Source organism: Cydia fagiglandana, chromosome 7 (genome assembly GCF_963556715.1).
Source record: "Cydia fagiglandana chromosome 7, ilCydFagi1.1, whole genome shotgun sequence".
In the NCBI taxonomy this organism is placed as follows: domain Eukaryota; kingdom Metazoa; phylum Arthropoda; class Insecta; order Lepidoptera; family Tortricidae; genus Cydia; species Cydia fagiglandana.
The window spans coordinates 13,135,115-13,152,417 of NC_085938.1; the positions used below are offsets into that span (position 1 = coordinate 13,135,115).

The 17,303-nt window shown below is 39.1% G+C and overlaps 4 protein-coding genes across 4 annotated transcripts; 2 read left to right on the forward strand and 2 right to left on the reverse strand.

Moving 5' to 3' along the window:
• The first annotated feature begins 4,220 nt into the window (after nucleotides 1–4,220).
• Nucleotides 4,221–5,095, forward strand: LOC134665935 (uncharacterized). Its single transcript, XM_063522992.1, has one exon. The coding sequence runs from the start codon at nucleotides 4,311–4,313 to the stop codon at nucleotides 5,091–5,093; it is 783 nt and encodes a 260-aa protein (XP_063379062.1). The 5' UTR covers nucleotides 4,221–4,310; the 3' UTR covers nucleotides 5,094–5,095.
• A 478-nt stretch (nucleotides 5,096–5,573) lies between these two features.
• Nucleotides 5,574–11,938, forward strand: LOC134666220 (uncharacterized). The gene is made up of 8 exons (XM_063523371.1): nucleotides 5,574–5,589; nucleotides 5,670–6,004; nucleotides 6,254–6,522; nucleotides 9,169–9,441; nucleotides 9,542–9,758; nucleotides 11,031–11,057; nucleotides 11,149–11,454; nucleotides 11,547–11,938. Exons 1-8 carry the CDS (start codon nucleotides 5,574–5,576, stop codon nucleotides 11,829–11,831), a joined length of 1,728 nt encoding a protein of 575 aa, XP_063379441.1. The 3' UTR covers nucleotides 11,832–11,938.
• On the reverse strand, nucleotides 9,127–10,138 carry LOC134665941 (cuticle protein 8-like). The gene is made up of 3 exons (XM_063522999.1): nucleotides 10,126–10,138; nucleotides 9,555–9,863; nucleotides 9,127–9,439 (listed from the first exon to the last, which is right to left on the reverse strand). Exons 1-3 carry the CDS (start codon nucleotides 10,135–10,137, stop codon nucleotides 9,170–9,172), a joined length of 591 nt encoding a protein of 196 aa, XP_063379069.1. The 5' UTR covers nucleotide 10,138; the 3' UTR covers nucleotides 9,127–9,169.
• Nucleotides 11,939–16,115: 4,177 nt separating the features above from the next.
• LOC134665944 (cuticle protein 8-like) lies at nucleotides 16,116–17,180 on the reverse strand. The gene is made up of 3 exons (XM_063523001.1): nucleotides 17,169–17,180; nucleotides 16,779–17,084; nucleotides 16,116–16,477 (listed from the first exon to the last, which is right to left on the reverse strand). The coding sequence occupies exons 1-3, from the start codon at nucleotides 17,178–17,180 to the stop codon at nucleotides 16,214–16,216; spliced, it is 582 nt and encodes a 193-aa protein (XP_063379071.1). The 3' UTR covers nucleotides 16,116–16,213.
• Between the last annotated feature and the right edge of the window lie 123 nt (nucleotides 17,181–17,303).

The following is a 17,303-nucleotide window of genomic DNA, read 5'->3' on the forward strand; positions in this document are numbered from 1 at the left end:
GTTGGTGCCATAATAAAAGTAGCTCAGTTTAGCGAGAAGAATCGAGCCCTGGATTTAAAGTCCCATGGTCAGACACACACTGTATAATTATGAGTTCAAAACTATAATTTGATTTGTATTTGTGCAAGTACGCGGGGATTTATAAGGCTAGAACGCGTACGAGTATGACAAGATTCCAATAAATCAATGTATTTAATCTGTCCACGATTATCCTAACAAAATATTTGCTCTATCAAATTATGTGTTATAAATTTTGACTTTTAGAGACATCACAGATATTTTTGAATAAAACATTGACTAAATTTTATGTAAATATTACTATAAGTTTATAGGACTAAAACAAACTATACCTCGTTTTCATCATCATCATCATCTCAGCCATAAGACGTCCACTGCTGAACAAAGGCCTCCCCCTTGGACCTCCATTCGTACCGGTTGGAAGCGACCCGCTTTGAGCGTCTTCCGGCGGCCTTAACAAGGTCGTCCGTCCATCTTGTGGGTGGACGTCCTACGCTGCGCTTGCTAGTCCGTGGTCTCCACTCGAGCACTTTTCAACCCCATCGGCCATTTTCTCTGCGCGCAATGTGGCCTGCCCATCGCCACTTCAGCTTGCTAATCCGGTGGGCTATGTTGGTGACTTTAGTTCGTTTACGGATCTCCTCATTTCTGATTCGATCACGCAGAGAAACTCCGAGCATAGCCCTCTCCATAGCTCCTTGAGCGACTTTGAATCTTGAGATGATGCCTCGTTTTAACTTGTTTAATTAAAATTGAATTATTTTGTTTCAGACAAGGCTTCCCCTTCAACTCAATGCACGAGCTAAGCAGAAATACGCCATTCCAACCGATTCCGCGTATAGCTTATCATACCAAGTTTAATGTCGGATCGGAGAAGATGGGAAGACCCGAAGTGCACACACACTATCCCTTGACTAATACGAATAAGCATTTAAGGTTCAAGCCAAATGTACAATATGTCAGAAGTAATTAATTTTACATATAAGATTAATAATATTGGGTTATTTAATTTATTGTTAAGTATGTTTGTTTACGTTATTTGTGATTAAGTTATTTAAATTCAAGATTTCTTATTATAATAAAATTAACTAAAACCTCAAATATTGTATCATTGATTGACCTAATACTTATATTCACTTCTGGGGGACACATGCCATACATGTCATGCTCAGATATTTCTGAACACCTTGGCCGCTCCGATCTATCTGATGGCGACTGTACACACAATACAATTAAATTGGTACAGTCAGCAGCAGTAGTAACTAAGCAGAATAACACGTTCAGAATGATCTACACAGAACCTTATTCTCTTGACATTGAGTCCGTGTGTAGATCATTTTGAGCATTCGGCCCGCGTAACTACTTCTGCTGCTGACTGTACTACATATATTGCACACCTGACACACCTCAATACAAGAAAATAATAAATAGAAGAGGTACTTACAGAGGAGCAACTCAAGCAGAGGTATCCACAAGAGGCGGTCTAATTTCTAAAAGGCGATCTTTTCCAAACAATCTTTAGATAACGGTGATTAGTAAATTATTGTCATGTGAATACAAATGTTATATTTATATACATAAATACTTATGCCTATGCCATTCCAAAAAAATGACTAATGATTATAACTATTTAAAGTATGGTACCTATTAATCTACCGCCATCAATCTGATCCGATCCGGACATAATTTTTTTCAATAAATTGTTATGACGCATGAGTCACTTCATTAAATATTAATGTCCTAACCAAGTATAAGTAACTAAGATAGTGCAATACTCTAAATAACCATAGCCTGATTATTAAATCATTATTATAAATATTTAATGTAGTTATTCAATGCTATAAAGCTTGGAGGATATAACCAACGGAGACGCCATGTCTAAAATTTTCGGTACAAAATAGTCTGCCGTTTTTTGCGGGGGAGGGGCACATCAAATGTATAGGTACGTCATGTCAGATAAACGTCAGTCCATACATATGGTTGACATGAGGTTGACCATTAGCCGCCTATTTTCGACAGAGGGGAACGCCTGTTAATGGCGGCTCCATTGTTAATTACTCCGAGCTATAAAGTATTACCATCTACAATATAAAGTATTAACATGTACTTACAACATTAAAGAAGTTAAGAATACTATAAAAAATAGATAAATCAAATATTTTAATAACCGCAAAAATACAGAAATTTTAGTAACCGTAGGTAGTATTTAAAACATTTCATTTGATTCCGGACCAGATGATGTAATTTTATTAGGGATGTACCGACTAGTCGCCGACTAGTCGGGAAAGCCGACTATCCGGCCACATTTGTAGTCGGCGATTAGTCGGCGACTAGTCGGCAAAAATGGCCGATTAGTCGGCACTTTGTTAGTGAAAGAAAAACAGAAAAAAAGAAACCGAAACAGTCAATATTTACCATATGTTTTATGTCTATTTTACCAAAATACCTATTCAGGGTGCGATCCTGAGCTGCTGAGCTGAGGGTCCGTACCTCAAAAGGAAAAAACGGAACCCTTATAGGATCACTCGTGCGTCTGTCTGTCTGTCTGTCTGTCCGTCTGTCACAGCCTATTTTTTCCGAAACTACTGGACCAATAAAGTTGAAATTTGGTACACATATGTAAGTTTGTGACCCAAAGACGGACATGTAACGTAAACAAATGAATTTAAACCATGGAGGCCACTTTTGGGGGGTAAATGAGAAAATTAAATAATAAAGTTTTTCAAACTATATCATGTTACATATCAAATGCAAGAGCTCAATGTGAGAATTTCAAATATATTTTTTTTATAATTTTAGAATTTACAGTTTAGAAGTAATTCAAGAAAATAGGCAATAAATTACCATTCCCCCCCTTTATTTTCGAAACTACTGGGTCTAAAATTTTGAAAAAAATACATAAAATAGGTCTTTACCTATAGATGACAGGAAAACCTATTAGAAATATGTAGTCAAGCGTGAGTCGGAATAATTACTTAGTTTTTGATCCGACCCCTTCGGGTTTTTTAAAGGCAATTCACTCGTGTTTCACATATAAAAAATACATTGTCAAAAAAGAAGTAATGTACGGAACCCTCGAAACGCGAGTCCGACTCGCACTTGACCGGTTTTTTTTAATGGTGGAGCCATGGGGAACTATTAATGTTATTGCAAAATTTAGAGACTTATAAACAGGGCACGTTACTCGTAAAGACGCTGACCAGGGGATAGATTCTTAACTGGCGACTACGTACGAGAAAAAGAGCCTTGGAAATACCTCCTACAAGTTGTACCTACTGACGGTCTGCTCAGGATCGCAAAATAAAAGAAAGACAGAAATTGAACAACGATTTTTGTGATAGGTCTTTGAACCTGTAGAGAACACCTTTTAGCCAAGCTAATATATGAATAGCGCAACCAAAAGAGCAAAACTATTGTTTTTCACCTGAACTTATTCGAAACTAATGATCTGGCCGACTAGCCGACTAGTCGGCCGACTAATCGGCCATTCGAGCGCCGATTAGTCGGCTAGTCGGCTAGTCGGCCAAATCAATAGTCGGTACATCACTAAATTTTATGCTAACTCAGTATTAAATCCCGTTTTATGACAATATTTTTTTATTTATTTAAGCCATTTAATTCCTTAATAAAAATAATATACATATTTTATTTATTAAATTAAATATTAATACATTATTAAATTAAATTAAATATTATCAAACTAATCTACATGCAAGTTTAAATTGTAAAATTCTATTCAATAATTTAGTTTGTATTATTAAGGACCTCTTGACGAGTAAAGGCCTCCTCCATTTTACTCCACATTTCCCTGTCTTGGGCTATTGTTACCCAGTCGTCGCTGGCAAACTTTTTTAGGTCTTCTGTCCATCTTCCCAGTGGGTGGCCTGACCTTCTTTTACCGGGAGGTCCCGCCCATGTAGTGACTCTCTTAGTCCATCTATCGTTGTTCATTCATGCCACGTGACCCGCCCACTTCCATTTTAGTTTCTTGCAATGTGATAGAGCGTCGAATGAAAATAATGATATCAGCAAATATTGACCGAGGTTGAAAGAACAAACGCGTTCATTTGCCATCTTTAGATAACGAAATAAGCATTTCGGTTAGTCTCGGTTAATACCTATTATCTCTTTCATTACTAATAAGACAAGCAAACAAGTTACAGGTCTTCCCCTTTTCTCAATCATGAGTTATTGTTTGGGTAAAGTACCCGAGTTTCCTTAAACTAGGGTATAAAAACTTGGCAATAAATTTTAATACTCAGTTCATCCCAAGCATTTGAGAAGCACTCAAGATGTTTAAAATAACTGTCGTATTAGGAGCTCTTCTAATTGTGTTTGTTGTCGAATCAACCAGTCAAAGGATAATTCTACCTACATATAGACCACTGTATCGTCCTACTCTTAAACCGATTATACCCAATATTATACTTCCGATATACCGGCCACCACGGCGAGACCCGAATCTACTTCGCTATGCCAGAGCAGCAGATGATACAACGCCGTCAGAAACCGTTATTCCAAATCTTGCATCCTTACATAATGTGAAATCCAGTGATTCAATTGTGCCAGATACCCACCAGCAACAGTATCGAGAAATTAGCCATCGAAGCGCTCGCAGCGTTGATTCACCCGACGCCAAGCGAGGTGGAGGCAGTCCCAAGACATCTGGCAGCAGGGACAATGGTCCACCACACCCGGACTACAACAGACGCAATGCAAGGGATATAAAACTTCCTGGACTTCTGAATACTCATCAACCAAAGTCTATCTTCCCGCGTCCTAGCATCCCAGGACCAGTTACGCGTACTCCTATATTAGCGAGGACAGCGCGCGATATTCAAATCCCTGAAATAAAGAAACCAACACATCGAGATGTAATCATTCCAAACTGGAATCCTCATGTCAAAAGTAACCCCTGGGATAGTCTTGGCGGTAGACGTCATAGAAGAAGTCTAGACGTTACAGAAGAGATAATAGATAACAATGCGTACGAAGCTCACTCGCGTCTGAGGAGGAGTCCAAAAAAGAAACCTCGCCGTGTTGTGATTATAATAATTCGTAAAAAGAAACATTAAGAAAACAATATCAATACGACTTTTCTGTATTTACATACAGAGTATACTTACATAGCCAAATAAATGCATCATTAACAATGTCTTGAGTTATTGTACAATTATTGAAATTTATTAACCCTTGTAGTTAGTGAACATAAGTAACTTTCAGTTTGGTTTCAATAGTGTACTTACTCTTTTTAATTGCGGTTATGGAAGCCTACGCTCAATATAGCCCGAGATTTTCTAGTCCGTTATGTTTTTAACTAGACAGCTTCTTTATGCTTGCAAAAGTAATTCTTTCTGACAACAATGTTTAAAAAATATCAGTCAGTCGTATATGATAGAATGAACTGACCTGGGGCAAGGTCAACTTCTACTCACACACGTCTAATAATCGTTCTAGTAATCCAACCGGGTTACTTTTATTCATAGTATAAAATAGGCGAGAACAATTTGAAATTTATCATTCACTGTTCATACACGACAGAGAAAACTATCAAAATGTTCTTCAAAGTAAGTACAAGACTTATGTATGAGTCCTGTGACTAAGTGTTACAAAAATTAATTTATATAATGTTCTACCTTTGAACGACGAAGTTTTGATATTATTGTTTCAATTACAGTTAGTGGCCCTTTGTGCGTTCGTGACGGTTTCCCAGGCTGGTCTCTTGCCTGAGCCCCACTACTCCCACGCCGAAGCCGTCTCATCCCAAAGCATCGTGCGTCACGATGAACAGCCCCATCACTCCGCCAAGTTGATTGCTGCTCCCGTCGCCAAGCTGGCTGTCGCCGCCCCCGTCGCCTACCACGCCGCCCCCGCTCCCGTCGTCTACCACCACGCTGCTCCGGCTCCCGTCGCCTACCACGCTGCTCCCGCCGTCCACTACGCCGCCCCCATTGCTAAAGTTGTCGCTCACCACGAGGAAGAAATCGTAAGTTTTGCACGTGCAAAAATAAATTATCAACATGAAAGGTCAAATTGTCCATGTATTTAATTATATTGCTTGTACTTTGCCTTATTGTAGATATTATAGCAAAAAACTAAAAACTGCAGAAATAATCAATAAACAATTCGGAAATAATGATGATAAGGTTCTGATTATTTTTCTAAGTAGGTAACAAATGTACGTTTTAAGTAAATATTGTAATTTATTGATATTTAATATATTTTACTTTTACAGGCGTACCCCAAATACGAGTACACTTACTCGGTGGCTGACGGCCACACCGGAGACAACAAGTCCCAGCAGGAGACCCGCGACGGAGATGTCGTGAAGGGCTCTTACTCCTTCCACGAGGCTGACGGCTCCATACGCACCGTTGAGTACACCGCTGACGACCACCACGGCTTCAACGCGGTGGTGCACAACACCGCCCCCACGCACGCGCCCGCCGTCCTCAAGGCCGCTCCCGTCCTTGTCAAGGCTGCGCCCGTCTACTACCACCACTAAACTGTTATTTTGATATAGGAAATGTTATTTATTGTAAATATAGATACTTGCGAGTGATAAACGAACAAAGTGTTTTTAAGGAAAATCCCTTTTAATACTTACCTCTACCTACCCAAAATCAATAATGTTTATTATTCATTTTTATGAAGGTAGAAAAACAAAGAAACATATAAACTTTGGGCTTAAAAAATGGTTTACAATAGGTGGACATCATGGAAAAGCCACTAATAACATAACTTAGTACAGAATACGTATCTCTTCATTCTATTCTTTTTTATTTTCTTTTTTTGGACTGCCCAAGTTTTGTGCCGTTTGAGCCAGCTCATTGCTTAATAAAAAGTATGTATTATTTTATTTGCAGTAGCCACAATTTCCACCCTGCGTGATAACTCAATAACTAGTTGTTTTTAATGATAATCGGCTCGATTCGAACTTTAAGATACGTCGTTAATAGATCTACAAATGCCTCTTAAAGTTCGAATCGGGCAGCTGGCCGTCTTCACTCCTGCGCATCCTGATTGACACGTTCAGTTGTAGAACAATATCGCTAAAATCTATATATATTATGTTCCAATGTAAATATTATAGAGTTAATAGATATTGCTATAAGGAGGTATAAAGGACTACCTAATTCAAAGGGAACATGAAATTATTTAAACTGATCTTATCGCGTATAAATATACTAAAATACATCCCGATATGGCACAAGTACTGCTTATAGCTGGTTTGTTAGTGCACGACACCTTGCATTTTGTGACTATGCGCTGAAACTTGGCATAGTTGATTCTTAGCTGGTCATGAGTAGATACAGACCGGGAGCCGTCGAGAGCCACCTCTCATTTAGTGGGGGAAGTTCGACGCTGCGGTGCTTCACGTGAAGCAATATTTCTCTAAAACTATACCTATTAGGACATATAATATATAATTTTCGGATAAATTGAGGAGGAGGAATCTATTTTTAGAACAAAAACAATGCACTTTCTAACAAAAAAGTAATAAAGTACTTAGAAAAGACTAAAACACGTATAATTACCGATTTTTTTAAAGTGAAGCAGGAATCTAAAAAACAAAAATACAGTCGTAAAGCTACACTTATTACGTTTAAAAGATATAAAGTTTATTATAAAAATCTGTTGATAAATTGGAGATAAAAAAAATTATATTAAGCGTGGGTCAGAGTAATCTCGTATTAAGATGGGAAAGTTACTTATAATTTGTTTTTTTTTTAGTTTTTCGTAAATAACTCGTAAACGGTAGCCCACAGCAAAAAAATATCTTTTACGTAAATAATCTGTTTCAAATTTCTTATACAATAAGTGCCATTTGTTTCGCTAGGATCACTATTAAAAAAATATTGTAGGGAGAAAATAAATTCTAAAGTCCCCTTTTATAGTCATTAATAAATAACTCGGAAACGATGGCCAATAGCAAAAAATGAAATTTACATAAAATTTCCCATAAAAAATGTTATTCAAACTTTTTCGCTAGGGTCAATATTAACAACGATATTAAAGAGAGAAAATAAATTCTAAGGCCCCCTTTTTAAATAGTACTAGTTTGTTTAAGTTTGTGAAATCAAGAAGAATTCGTTGTGTACCTACAATACAAGCAGCTACAAGTCACCAAAAATATATGTATGTAGTTGCAATTTGGCATGTGTAAATCAATCATGCCTACAAAGTGATAAAATATTAACTACAAAAAGAAAATGATAGGAGCCCACCCCAATTCGTAAAGTGGGGATACCTATTTTTCGCTTCAATCCAATGGTGTGGATTGCCTTTTAATACGAATTGGGGTGTTCACTGTTCAATAATCATTTTTTGACAAAGTGAATACTTTCGGAAATAATTAGCCATAAAGAAAAAAAATGTGTGTGTCTGTGTTCCTTCTATCTCTTAAACCATGGTTCTAAAAATAAGATGAAAAATCTTAAAAGTAAAACTAAACGTATACTTTCGAAAATCAGTTAAACCCTTTTAGAGCTATATATAAAGAAAAAAATGTGTGTCTGTGTTCCTTCTATCTCTTAAACCATGATTCTAAAAATAAGATTAAAAATCTTAAAAGTAATATACTAAACGTATACTTTCGAAAATCAGTTAAACCCTTTATAACAGAAACTCTTTCCATCTCAGAGAAAGACTGTCCAAAGCCCTCCGACCTCTCTTTTGCTTGTTATGTGCACATTATACTTAGGTATATGATACTAGTTTACTAATAGCCCCGTTCGAGACCTATTATGACGGACGGTTAACTACGGAAGCCTACATACTGAGCATGGACCAAACACGCTTTTGGCGGTTTTTTTTAATCTTAGGCCAAACTCGGAACTGAGGGTAAGTTCGCAAATTGCGGGCATCTTTCTCTGACACTCTAATTACGCCTTCATAGGAGTAAAAGAGAAAGATGCCCGCAATTTGCGAACTTCGGTTCGCGGTAGGCCCTCTGTTCATTAATTCTATCTTGTATTGTTGAGTAACAAATGTCAATTTAAATAACATTTTAGGGGTGGTTTTTAGGTAGGTATACATAAAACAACCTTATTTTGTTTATCATTCGCAAGAATCTATATTTACAATAAATCAATGATGATGAAGAATCTATATTTACAATAAATAATATTTCCTATATCAAAATAACAGTTTAGTGGTGGTAGTAGACGGGCGCAGCTTTGACAAGGACGGGAGCGGCCTTGAGGACGGCGGGCGCGTGCGTGGGGGCGGTGTTGTGCACCACCGCGTTGAAGCCGTGGTGGTCGTCAGCGGAGTACTCCACGGTGCGGATGGAGCCGTCAGCCTCGTGGAAGGAGTAGGAGCCCTTCACGACATCTCCGTCGCGGGTCTCCTGCTGGGACTTGTTGTCGCCGGTGTGGCCGTCAGCCACGGAGTAAGTGTACTCGTATTTGGGGTATTCCTGTAATAATATGTAAAAATATTAGATTACGCCATAATGAAATTATATAAAGTACATTTGCATTTATAAAGATCATGATCTATTCTAAATGTTTAACCTTAGTAAAGTAACTTACGATTTCTTCCTCGTGGTGAGCGACAGCTTTAGCGATGGGGGCAGCATAGTGGACGGCGGGAGCAGCGTGGTAGGCGACGGGAGCCGGAGCAGCGTGGTGGTAGACAACGGCAGCGGGGGCGGCGTGGTAGGCGACGGGGGCGGCGACAGCCAGCTTGGCGACGGGAGCGGCAATCAACTTGGCGGAGTGATGGGGCTGTTCATCGTGACGCACGATGCTTTGGGATGAGACGGCTTCGGCGTGGGAGTAGTGGGGCTCAGGCAAGAGACCAGCCTGGGAAACCGCCACGAACGCGCAAAGAGCTACGATCTGCGAAAAAAAGGCAATTTTAAAATTCTTTATATGTGACCTGAATTCACTAATATAAAAAAAAAACATGTAGGCGTATTACATGAATAAATTAATAATGACTAAGTTATTTTTTGTCATTGCATGAATGTATGAGAGTCCGAGTAAGGTGACACTCGTACTTAATATAAAATAAGAACGACATTTTGAAATTGAAACAGGCTCCATTATTATTTTAATTTACTAATGACATGCTGATATTTACATTATAATGTCCACTTACTTTGGAGAACATTTTGCTACTTTCTCTGTAGTGTATGAAGTATGAATGATAACTTGTTATTAAGCTAAAGCGTTTTATACTTATTAATAGAAACTAGTTTTGAACTGTCACTACTGATTGACCTTGCCCCGTGTCAAAGTGCCGCAGGAGCTAATTAATGTATTTGAAATAAAGGAATTAGAGAATTACTTTAACAAGTTGCTGTGTCAGTAAATTCTCAGATCAAAATCAGTAAAAAGCGAAATCAAGGAAATAAAATTTATACTTAAATTTACAAATGTAGTAGGTACGGCGCGTGTGACACATGTCTTCTGTAATAATAGGTGCAAGTGCATGGGACCAACCCTAAAATCCGTGAAATTTTTTGGCTTTTCCATAGAAAACGTCGACATCTGATCAGCCAAAATGTATGAAAAAGTAAATTTTTTATTCCGGATATCGGGGTTGGTGCCATAATAAAAGTAGCTCAGTTTAGCGAGTAGAATCGAGCCCTGGATTTAATGCCCCATGGTCAGTAACACCCTGTATATTACTGTGTACAAAACATTATTTTATATACAGTCCCGTACTCTAATGAGTATTTCCATAGAATTCCAACTCTGGCCATGTCACTAACGAGTATATTGGTAATTTATCAATGGCCTTATCTATTGTTAAAAACTTTTTTTAAGTTAAAAGTTTTTTTAGTAGGTACCTAAAAGTGTTAAATCACTAACCGCTCTTCATAAAACATGATTTGTATCTAGAGCAGTAACACCGTATGTGAGATGTCGCCCGCGGCAAGGTCGGCTGTGCCAAAAACTTGTCTTACTACTTACTCCACTCTAGTATACCAAGACACGTACAACAGTTTGTAAGTATAAAACATGTATTCATTGCTTGCAATTTATCATTTACAATTTGAACGTATCAAAATCAATATGTTCTCCAAAGTAAGTAATATAAAGTACTCAAGTTAATCTTTGAATAGGTCAGGTACCTATGCCAAAATGTGAACTTACTGATTTTATTTTTCATACACAGATCGTAGCCCTTTGCGCCTTCGCGGCTGTAGCCCAGGCCGGTCTCCTGGTTGAGCCGCACTACTCCTCGGCCGCCGCGGTCTCCTCACAGAGCATCGTGCGCCACGACCAGCCCCAGCTGGCCCACAAGCTGGTGTCTGCCCCCGTCGCCTACCACGCCGCTCCCGCTCACGTCGCCTACCACGCCGCTCCCGCTCCCGTGACCTACCACGCTGCTCCAGCCCCCATCGCCTACCATGCTGCGCCTACCGCTGTTCACTACGCCGCCCCTATCGCTAAAGTTGTTGCCCACCACGAAGAAGAAATTGTAAGTTGCCATAAAAAAAACCTAAGTAAAAATTAATGTTCCTTCCTTTTCAACATCAAAAACATAAATTTAACAAAACATTGACTTTCCAGGCTCACCCCAAATACGAGTACACTTACTCCGTGGCTGACGGCCACACCGGCGACAACAAGTCCCAGCAGGAGACCCGCGACGGAGATGTCGTGAAGGGCTCTTACTCTTTCCACGAGGCTGACGGCTCCATCCGCACCGTGGAGTACTCCGCTGACGACCACCACGGCTTCAACGCGGTGGTGCACAACACCGCCCCCACGCACGCGCCCGCCGTCCTCAAGGCCGCTCCCGTCCTTGTCAAGGCTGCGCCCGTCTACGCCGCTCCCACTTACTACCACCACTAAGCTACACAGTAAAATTGAAACCAAAGAAGACAGAGTTGAAGCAGGAGTGCTAGTTGAATAACTATTTATTTATTTTATGCAATACATGAAAAGTGTCAAAAATTAAATATGCATATTATTTTATTTCCTATTCCAACAATATTCCGTAAAAGTAAAAAATTCTGTTGAATCTTAAGGACAGCTTAAAGGATGACTCACGTTAGACCGGGCCGTGGCTCGGCCGGAGCTACCGAAGCTTCATTTTCTATAAAAACATCCGGACGCCTGCTTAATAAAACAGTAGGTATGCAATTTTATTTCTGACCGACGGTGACTCACCCTCACAAGTTGGGCCCCCACAAAAAGCGACATCTAGGATGGCTCAAGGGCAACATCGGTGTGACCGCTCACATCGATGTTGCCTCAGGGGTTTCGAGAGGCGGCGGCGCTTTCTACCCAGTGGCTGTTAACAGCCACTCTACCAACTCGCGTCTTATGCATTGTATTCCACTTCCACCCCTGGAGCTTACAGTTCTCCACTCTGGCCGGACGGCTAAGACAAGCCAGAGACAGAATCCTGTCCCACCAACCCTCCTTGCGGGTAACAGAACTCCCCAAGAGCACTCGGGTACGTGAGGTCACTAATTCCCAACAGCTCGCCACAAGCAATTTTATAATAATTACTTATACGTATCTTTGCATTAGATTTATATTTAAGCATCTCTAATTATTTATTTTCCATGCAAATATTTCTTTTGTCCCGATGCTTCTCTTACCCCACCTAACGTCATCTCCTTTCTTACATAAAAATAGCAATAATATAATTATATTTTTGCAATATTTATAAGGTCGAGTAGGTAATTATAAAACATGAATTCACATTGGCACAAAGATACATTTTGCGGCACATGACAGACCACTACCTATACGCGGCGGCGGGCGTCCTAGCGGGATATGTGGGAAACACATAACGAGGTCACTGAAAAATTCTCCCAATCCCTCTAGCACGTGAAAGTGGTCCTTTCTAAGCTTACGCGGATATGTAATTAATATTGATTTTTAAATTTTTGAGCTACGAAATTGTATTTTAACCCTTAAACAGGCCTGACGCATTCTTTACTTTTGATTACTGATTCGGGTAGCTAATAGCATTAAGAGAAAAGTAATTTCTTGTTTTATTTTTATTATCATTAATTCAATAAAAAAACCCTGGTGGTTTTTATATGCCCACTGCCCGTTACAAATGGTGCTACGTGGTACAATATGGCCACTGCCTTGTTAGCTATAGAGAGTAGTTTTAAGGGTAAGTCGTGTGGATGTCACATTTTTACTTGTGTCACAAAATACACTTACTGCCAGCACTTGCTTGGCTCACGCGGATGTCGTGGCTCGTAAAATTAACCTTTGAATAAATATTTAATTTAAAAGCCAAAGAAAAATATGTTATTTTTGTACTATGAGGGTTCATTCATAGTCATAAATCTTACCCTTAAATGACATGTAAACTCCTTGCAGCCACAGTGCAGTGGCCACTTAGATACCACTTCAACGTGCCCCAGACGGGCAAAGGATTCATACAAACCACAAACTTTTAGAGCGAATATTTTATCAGAAAACAATAACTAAGAATAATTATGACTTTATCTAATAATCTACCATAAAAATACAAAACAAAATACTTACAGTAATTTTTTCGGCGTAGCGAACTTATACAGCGGGAAAAACATACAAAAACTGCCATTTGTTGTCGATTTGAACTTGACAACTAAATTGTCAAAGAAATTTGTTTGGACACCTGTCATTTTTTTACGTTCCGATATCACCCACTTAATAGACTTTACGGCAATGACATTTTGCGGTCGTTGTATTTACTCAGCTCGCCAAAAAAAAAATCATTTGCTATATGGTACTTATAGATACACAACCTGTTTAAGGATTAAAATCGTTTTTAGCGTACCGTACCAAAAGGGTAAAAAGTTATAAACGGGACCATATTACTAAGAGTCCACTGTTCGTCCGTCTGTCTGTCACCACTAAAAAGTACGGAACCCTCGGTGAGCGAATCCGACTCGCACTGGTCCGGTTTAATTTAAGGCTGCTATTTAACTGATCACCAGATTTAATAAAATTTAATACCAATAAAATCTACTTTACCACCCTAAAATAATGAATGATCACCAAAATTATAACACCATTTTAATGTGAAATGATTACCAATTTTAATACATTTTACTATCCTATTAAAGGAAATGACACCAAATTAATCATTATTAACCCAAAAATTGTAAATAATTACCAAATTTCAAACCCCAATTTAATGTCAATTGATAACCAAATTTTTACATCGTGCTATCCTATTAAATAAAATGACACCAAAATAATCATTGTAAACCCAAAAATAGTAAATGACCACCAAAATTAGAACTCCATTTTAATGTAAAATTATAACCAAATTTTATATTTTGCTATCCTATTAAAGCAAAGCAAAATTTTCTAGTAGCATTTCGTTTCTGTATGGGTTGCAGTTCAAACCTAACCTAACCCACTTTTCTAGTAACATTTCGTTTCTGTAAGGTTCGCAGTTCAAACCTAACCTAACCCACTTTTCTAGTAGCATTTCTTATCTGGAAGGGTCGCAGTTCAAACCTAACCTAACCCACTTTTCTAGTAGAATTTCGTTTCTGTGTAGGTCGGAGTTCAAACCTAACCTAACCCACTTTTCTAGTAGCATTTCGTTTCCGTAAGGGTCACAGTTCAAACCTAACCTAACCCACTTTTCTAGTAGCATTTCGTTTCTGTAAGGGTCGCAGTTCAAACCTAACCTAACCCACTTTTCTAGTAGCATTTCTTTTCTGTAAGGGTCGCAGTTCAAACCTAACCTAACCCACTTTTCTAGTAGCAATTCGTTTCTGTAAGGGTCGCAGTGTTAACCTAGCCCACTTTACTGATAGCAGTACAAACCTAACCTAACATACTTTTCTAGTAGCATATCAGTATGCCTACCTAAGTTATGCGGTGCGGGGTACGGGGGTTGAGCGGGAGGGGCTAGTAATTTTGGCATCATTTTACTTTATTTGGTAATATGTATAATTTTTTTGGTATCATAGTGGTTTATTTAGGTGAAAATATCGCATTTATTTGGTCTTCAAGATTTGGTGATCATTAATGATTTTTGGTAATCATTCAATATATTTGGTATTCGAATACAATTTGAAGTGCAGTCGTAATTAAAATGGTGGTACATTTGTAATTTTAGGCCTTATTTTTTTGGTGTTCAGTTTTTTTTTTTGGTAAGCATGATTTTTTTATTTAGGGTACCAAAGTATTTTTTGGTGGTCATTATATTTGTAGCCTTAATTTAATAAGTTACAAAGTTGAATTTAAGGTGTGTGCGGTGTAGATGCAAGTGAGGATGTGTAGTTAGACGCCCTGTTTAATTGCTGCTGTAGAGGATGCTACATCTGTTTATCTATTACCTAGTTGTGAATGACGTGACCGACCGGTATGGCACAGGAGAGCGAACTTAAATCCGGAAATCGTTGCGTACAGAAAATTAATCCATATTTGCCAATAGCTTTTCAACTGAGAAAAGAACTGTATATCCACATGTATCACTTTTTGTGTGAAGTTAATATTTACATACATTAAGGATGTCTAGTTAATGATTGATTGACCTATATCTTCTTTCAATTCCCAAGTCGAGAGCATTACACAATTAAGAAATCCAAAATATCCTACTTGGCGATTGTCGGGTTCAGAAACGGCATCGCTCGCAACTTACATGTAAATTTCAAGTATGATAACATCCTAAGTGGCATTCGGATTTCAATTCATATATTCTTGCTCAGTTTAGGAAGGACTGATTGAATGGCTTACTTATTTCAAAACACTTAGAAAACGTGTTGCGAGACGTATCTAAATCCCGATCAACACATCGATAGATATCTACATATCTCGTTAGCAAAGTAGTAAGCCACTTGTGTAAGTTATGTGACAAATAATGCAATTAACTGATGGGGACCTTAATACATTTTCAAGTTAATATGTGTAGTTGACACAAATCATAAGGTAAGAATAGACGCCATACACAGCAACGTAGGTAGTTCAGATATTAAATATTAGGTACCTACAGTTTTTTAAACTCCATAGTTTTAACAACAATACAAATGTGCTAAACTACATTGAAATTATTATTTCATTAAAATAAGGGAAGACTATGCTATATTAATCATGGATTATTTAAAAAAACATGATATTAGGTACCTAAATTATTGGGAAAGAAATAAAATCAGCATAATATTTACTTTATGTCATTTTTAATGTATTGCATGAAATAAATAAATCAATAGTCAACAACTAACTGCTGCCAGTTTTCCTCTTTGGTATAAATTTCAACGTGTAACTTAGTGGTGGTAGTAGGCGGGAGTGGCATAGACGGGAGCGGCCTTGACCACGACCGGGGCTTGCGTGGGGGCGGTGTTGTGCACCACCGCGTTGAAGCCGTGGTGGTCGTCAGCGGAGTACTCCACGGTACGGATGGAGCCGTCAGCCTCGTGGAAGGAGTAAGAGCCCTTCACGACATCTCCGTCGCGGGTCTCCTGCTGGGACTTGTTGTCGCCGGTGTGGCCGTCAGCCACGGAGTAAGTGTACTCGTATTTGGGGTGAGCCTGGAAAGTCAATATTTTGTAAAATATATGTTTAATAGGTTTTTAATGGTCAATAAAATAATACGGAGGAACATTAGTATGTAGTACCAGGCGTGGCTCACTCCGCGATTTCATCGCTTTGCTACAGGTAGCTAAAAGTACATCCGTTCGACCCCAATTTTGAGGTTTGCCATAAGCTGCGCGTGGCGGCCATATCTGTGCTGATCGTGACAGACGCGTTTTGTTAGAGAGTGAGTCTTCTGTACCTAGTACTATTAATTATTCTTAGGTAGTACTTAAATTTCTTGTAAAGGCATCTTACAATTTCTTCCTCCTGGTGGGCAACAACTTTGGCGACGGGGGCGGCGTAATGAATACCGGCAGGAGCAGTATGGTAGGCGATGGGGGCGGGAGCGGCGTGGTAGGTTACGGGGGCGGGAGCGGCGTGGTAGGCGACGTGAGCGGGAGCGGCCTGGTAGGCGACGGGGGCAGCCACCAGCTTGTGGGCCAGCTGGGGCTGGTCGTGGCGCACGATGCTCTGCGAAGAGACGGCGGCGGCCGAGGAGTAGTGCGGCTCAACCAGGAGACCGGCCTGGGCTACTGCCGCGAAGGCGCACAAAGCGACGATCTAGAACAGTGGCAGTCTTTGTTAATCACTTCATATTTAAGAATTTAATTTAATATTTATTTCTGTATTTATGATTAAACTTACTTCGGAGAACATAATTGATTGTTTTACTATTATGACTGATTAGTAAATGATGCTTGTCTAGAGTTGAATTCTGGTTTTATACTTGTTGTAAAATGAACATAGCGTAACGTAACCTTGCTGCGGGTCAAATGTGCC

What these genes read in the sequence shown, in the direction of transcription:
- LOC134665944 (XM_063523001.1), bottom strand. An exon ending in CCCACCAGGAGGAAGAAATT is followed by an intron (nt 16,478 to 16,778) that starts GTAAGATGCCTT and finishes TTGACTTTCCAG; the next exon opens with GCTCACCCCAAATACGAGTA.
- LOC134665935 (XM_063522992.1), top strand. Translation starts at nt 4,311, where the DNA reads ATGTTTAAAATAACTGTCGTATTAGGAGCTCTTCTAATTGTGTTTGTT.
- LOC134666220 (XM_063523371.1), top strand. An exon ending in CTCACCACGAGGAAGAAATC is followed by an intron (nt 6,005 to 6,253) that starts GTAAGTTTTGCA and finishes TTACTTTTACAG; the next exon opens with GCGTACCCCAAATACGAGTA. An exon ending in CTCGTATTTGGGGTATTCCT is followed by an intron (nt 9,442 to 9,541) that starts GTAATAATATGT and finishes GTTTAACCTTAG; the next exon opens with TAAAGTAACTTACGATTTCT.
- LOC134665941 (XM_063522999.1), bottom strand. An exon ending in CTCACCACGAGGAAGAAATC is followed by an intron (nt 9,440 to 9,554) that starts GTAAGTTACTTT and finishes ATATTATTACAG; the next exon opens with GAATACCCCAAATACGAGTA.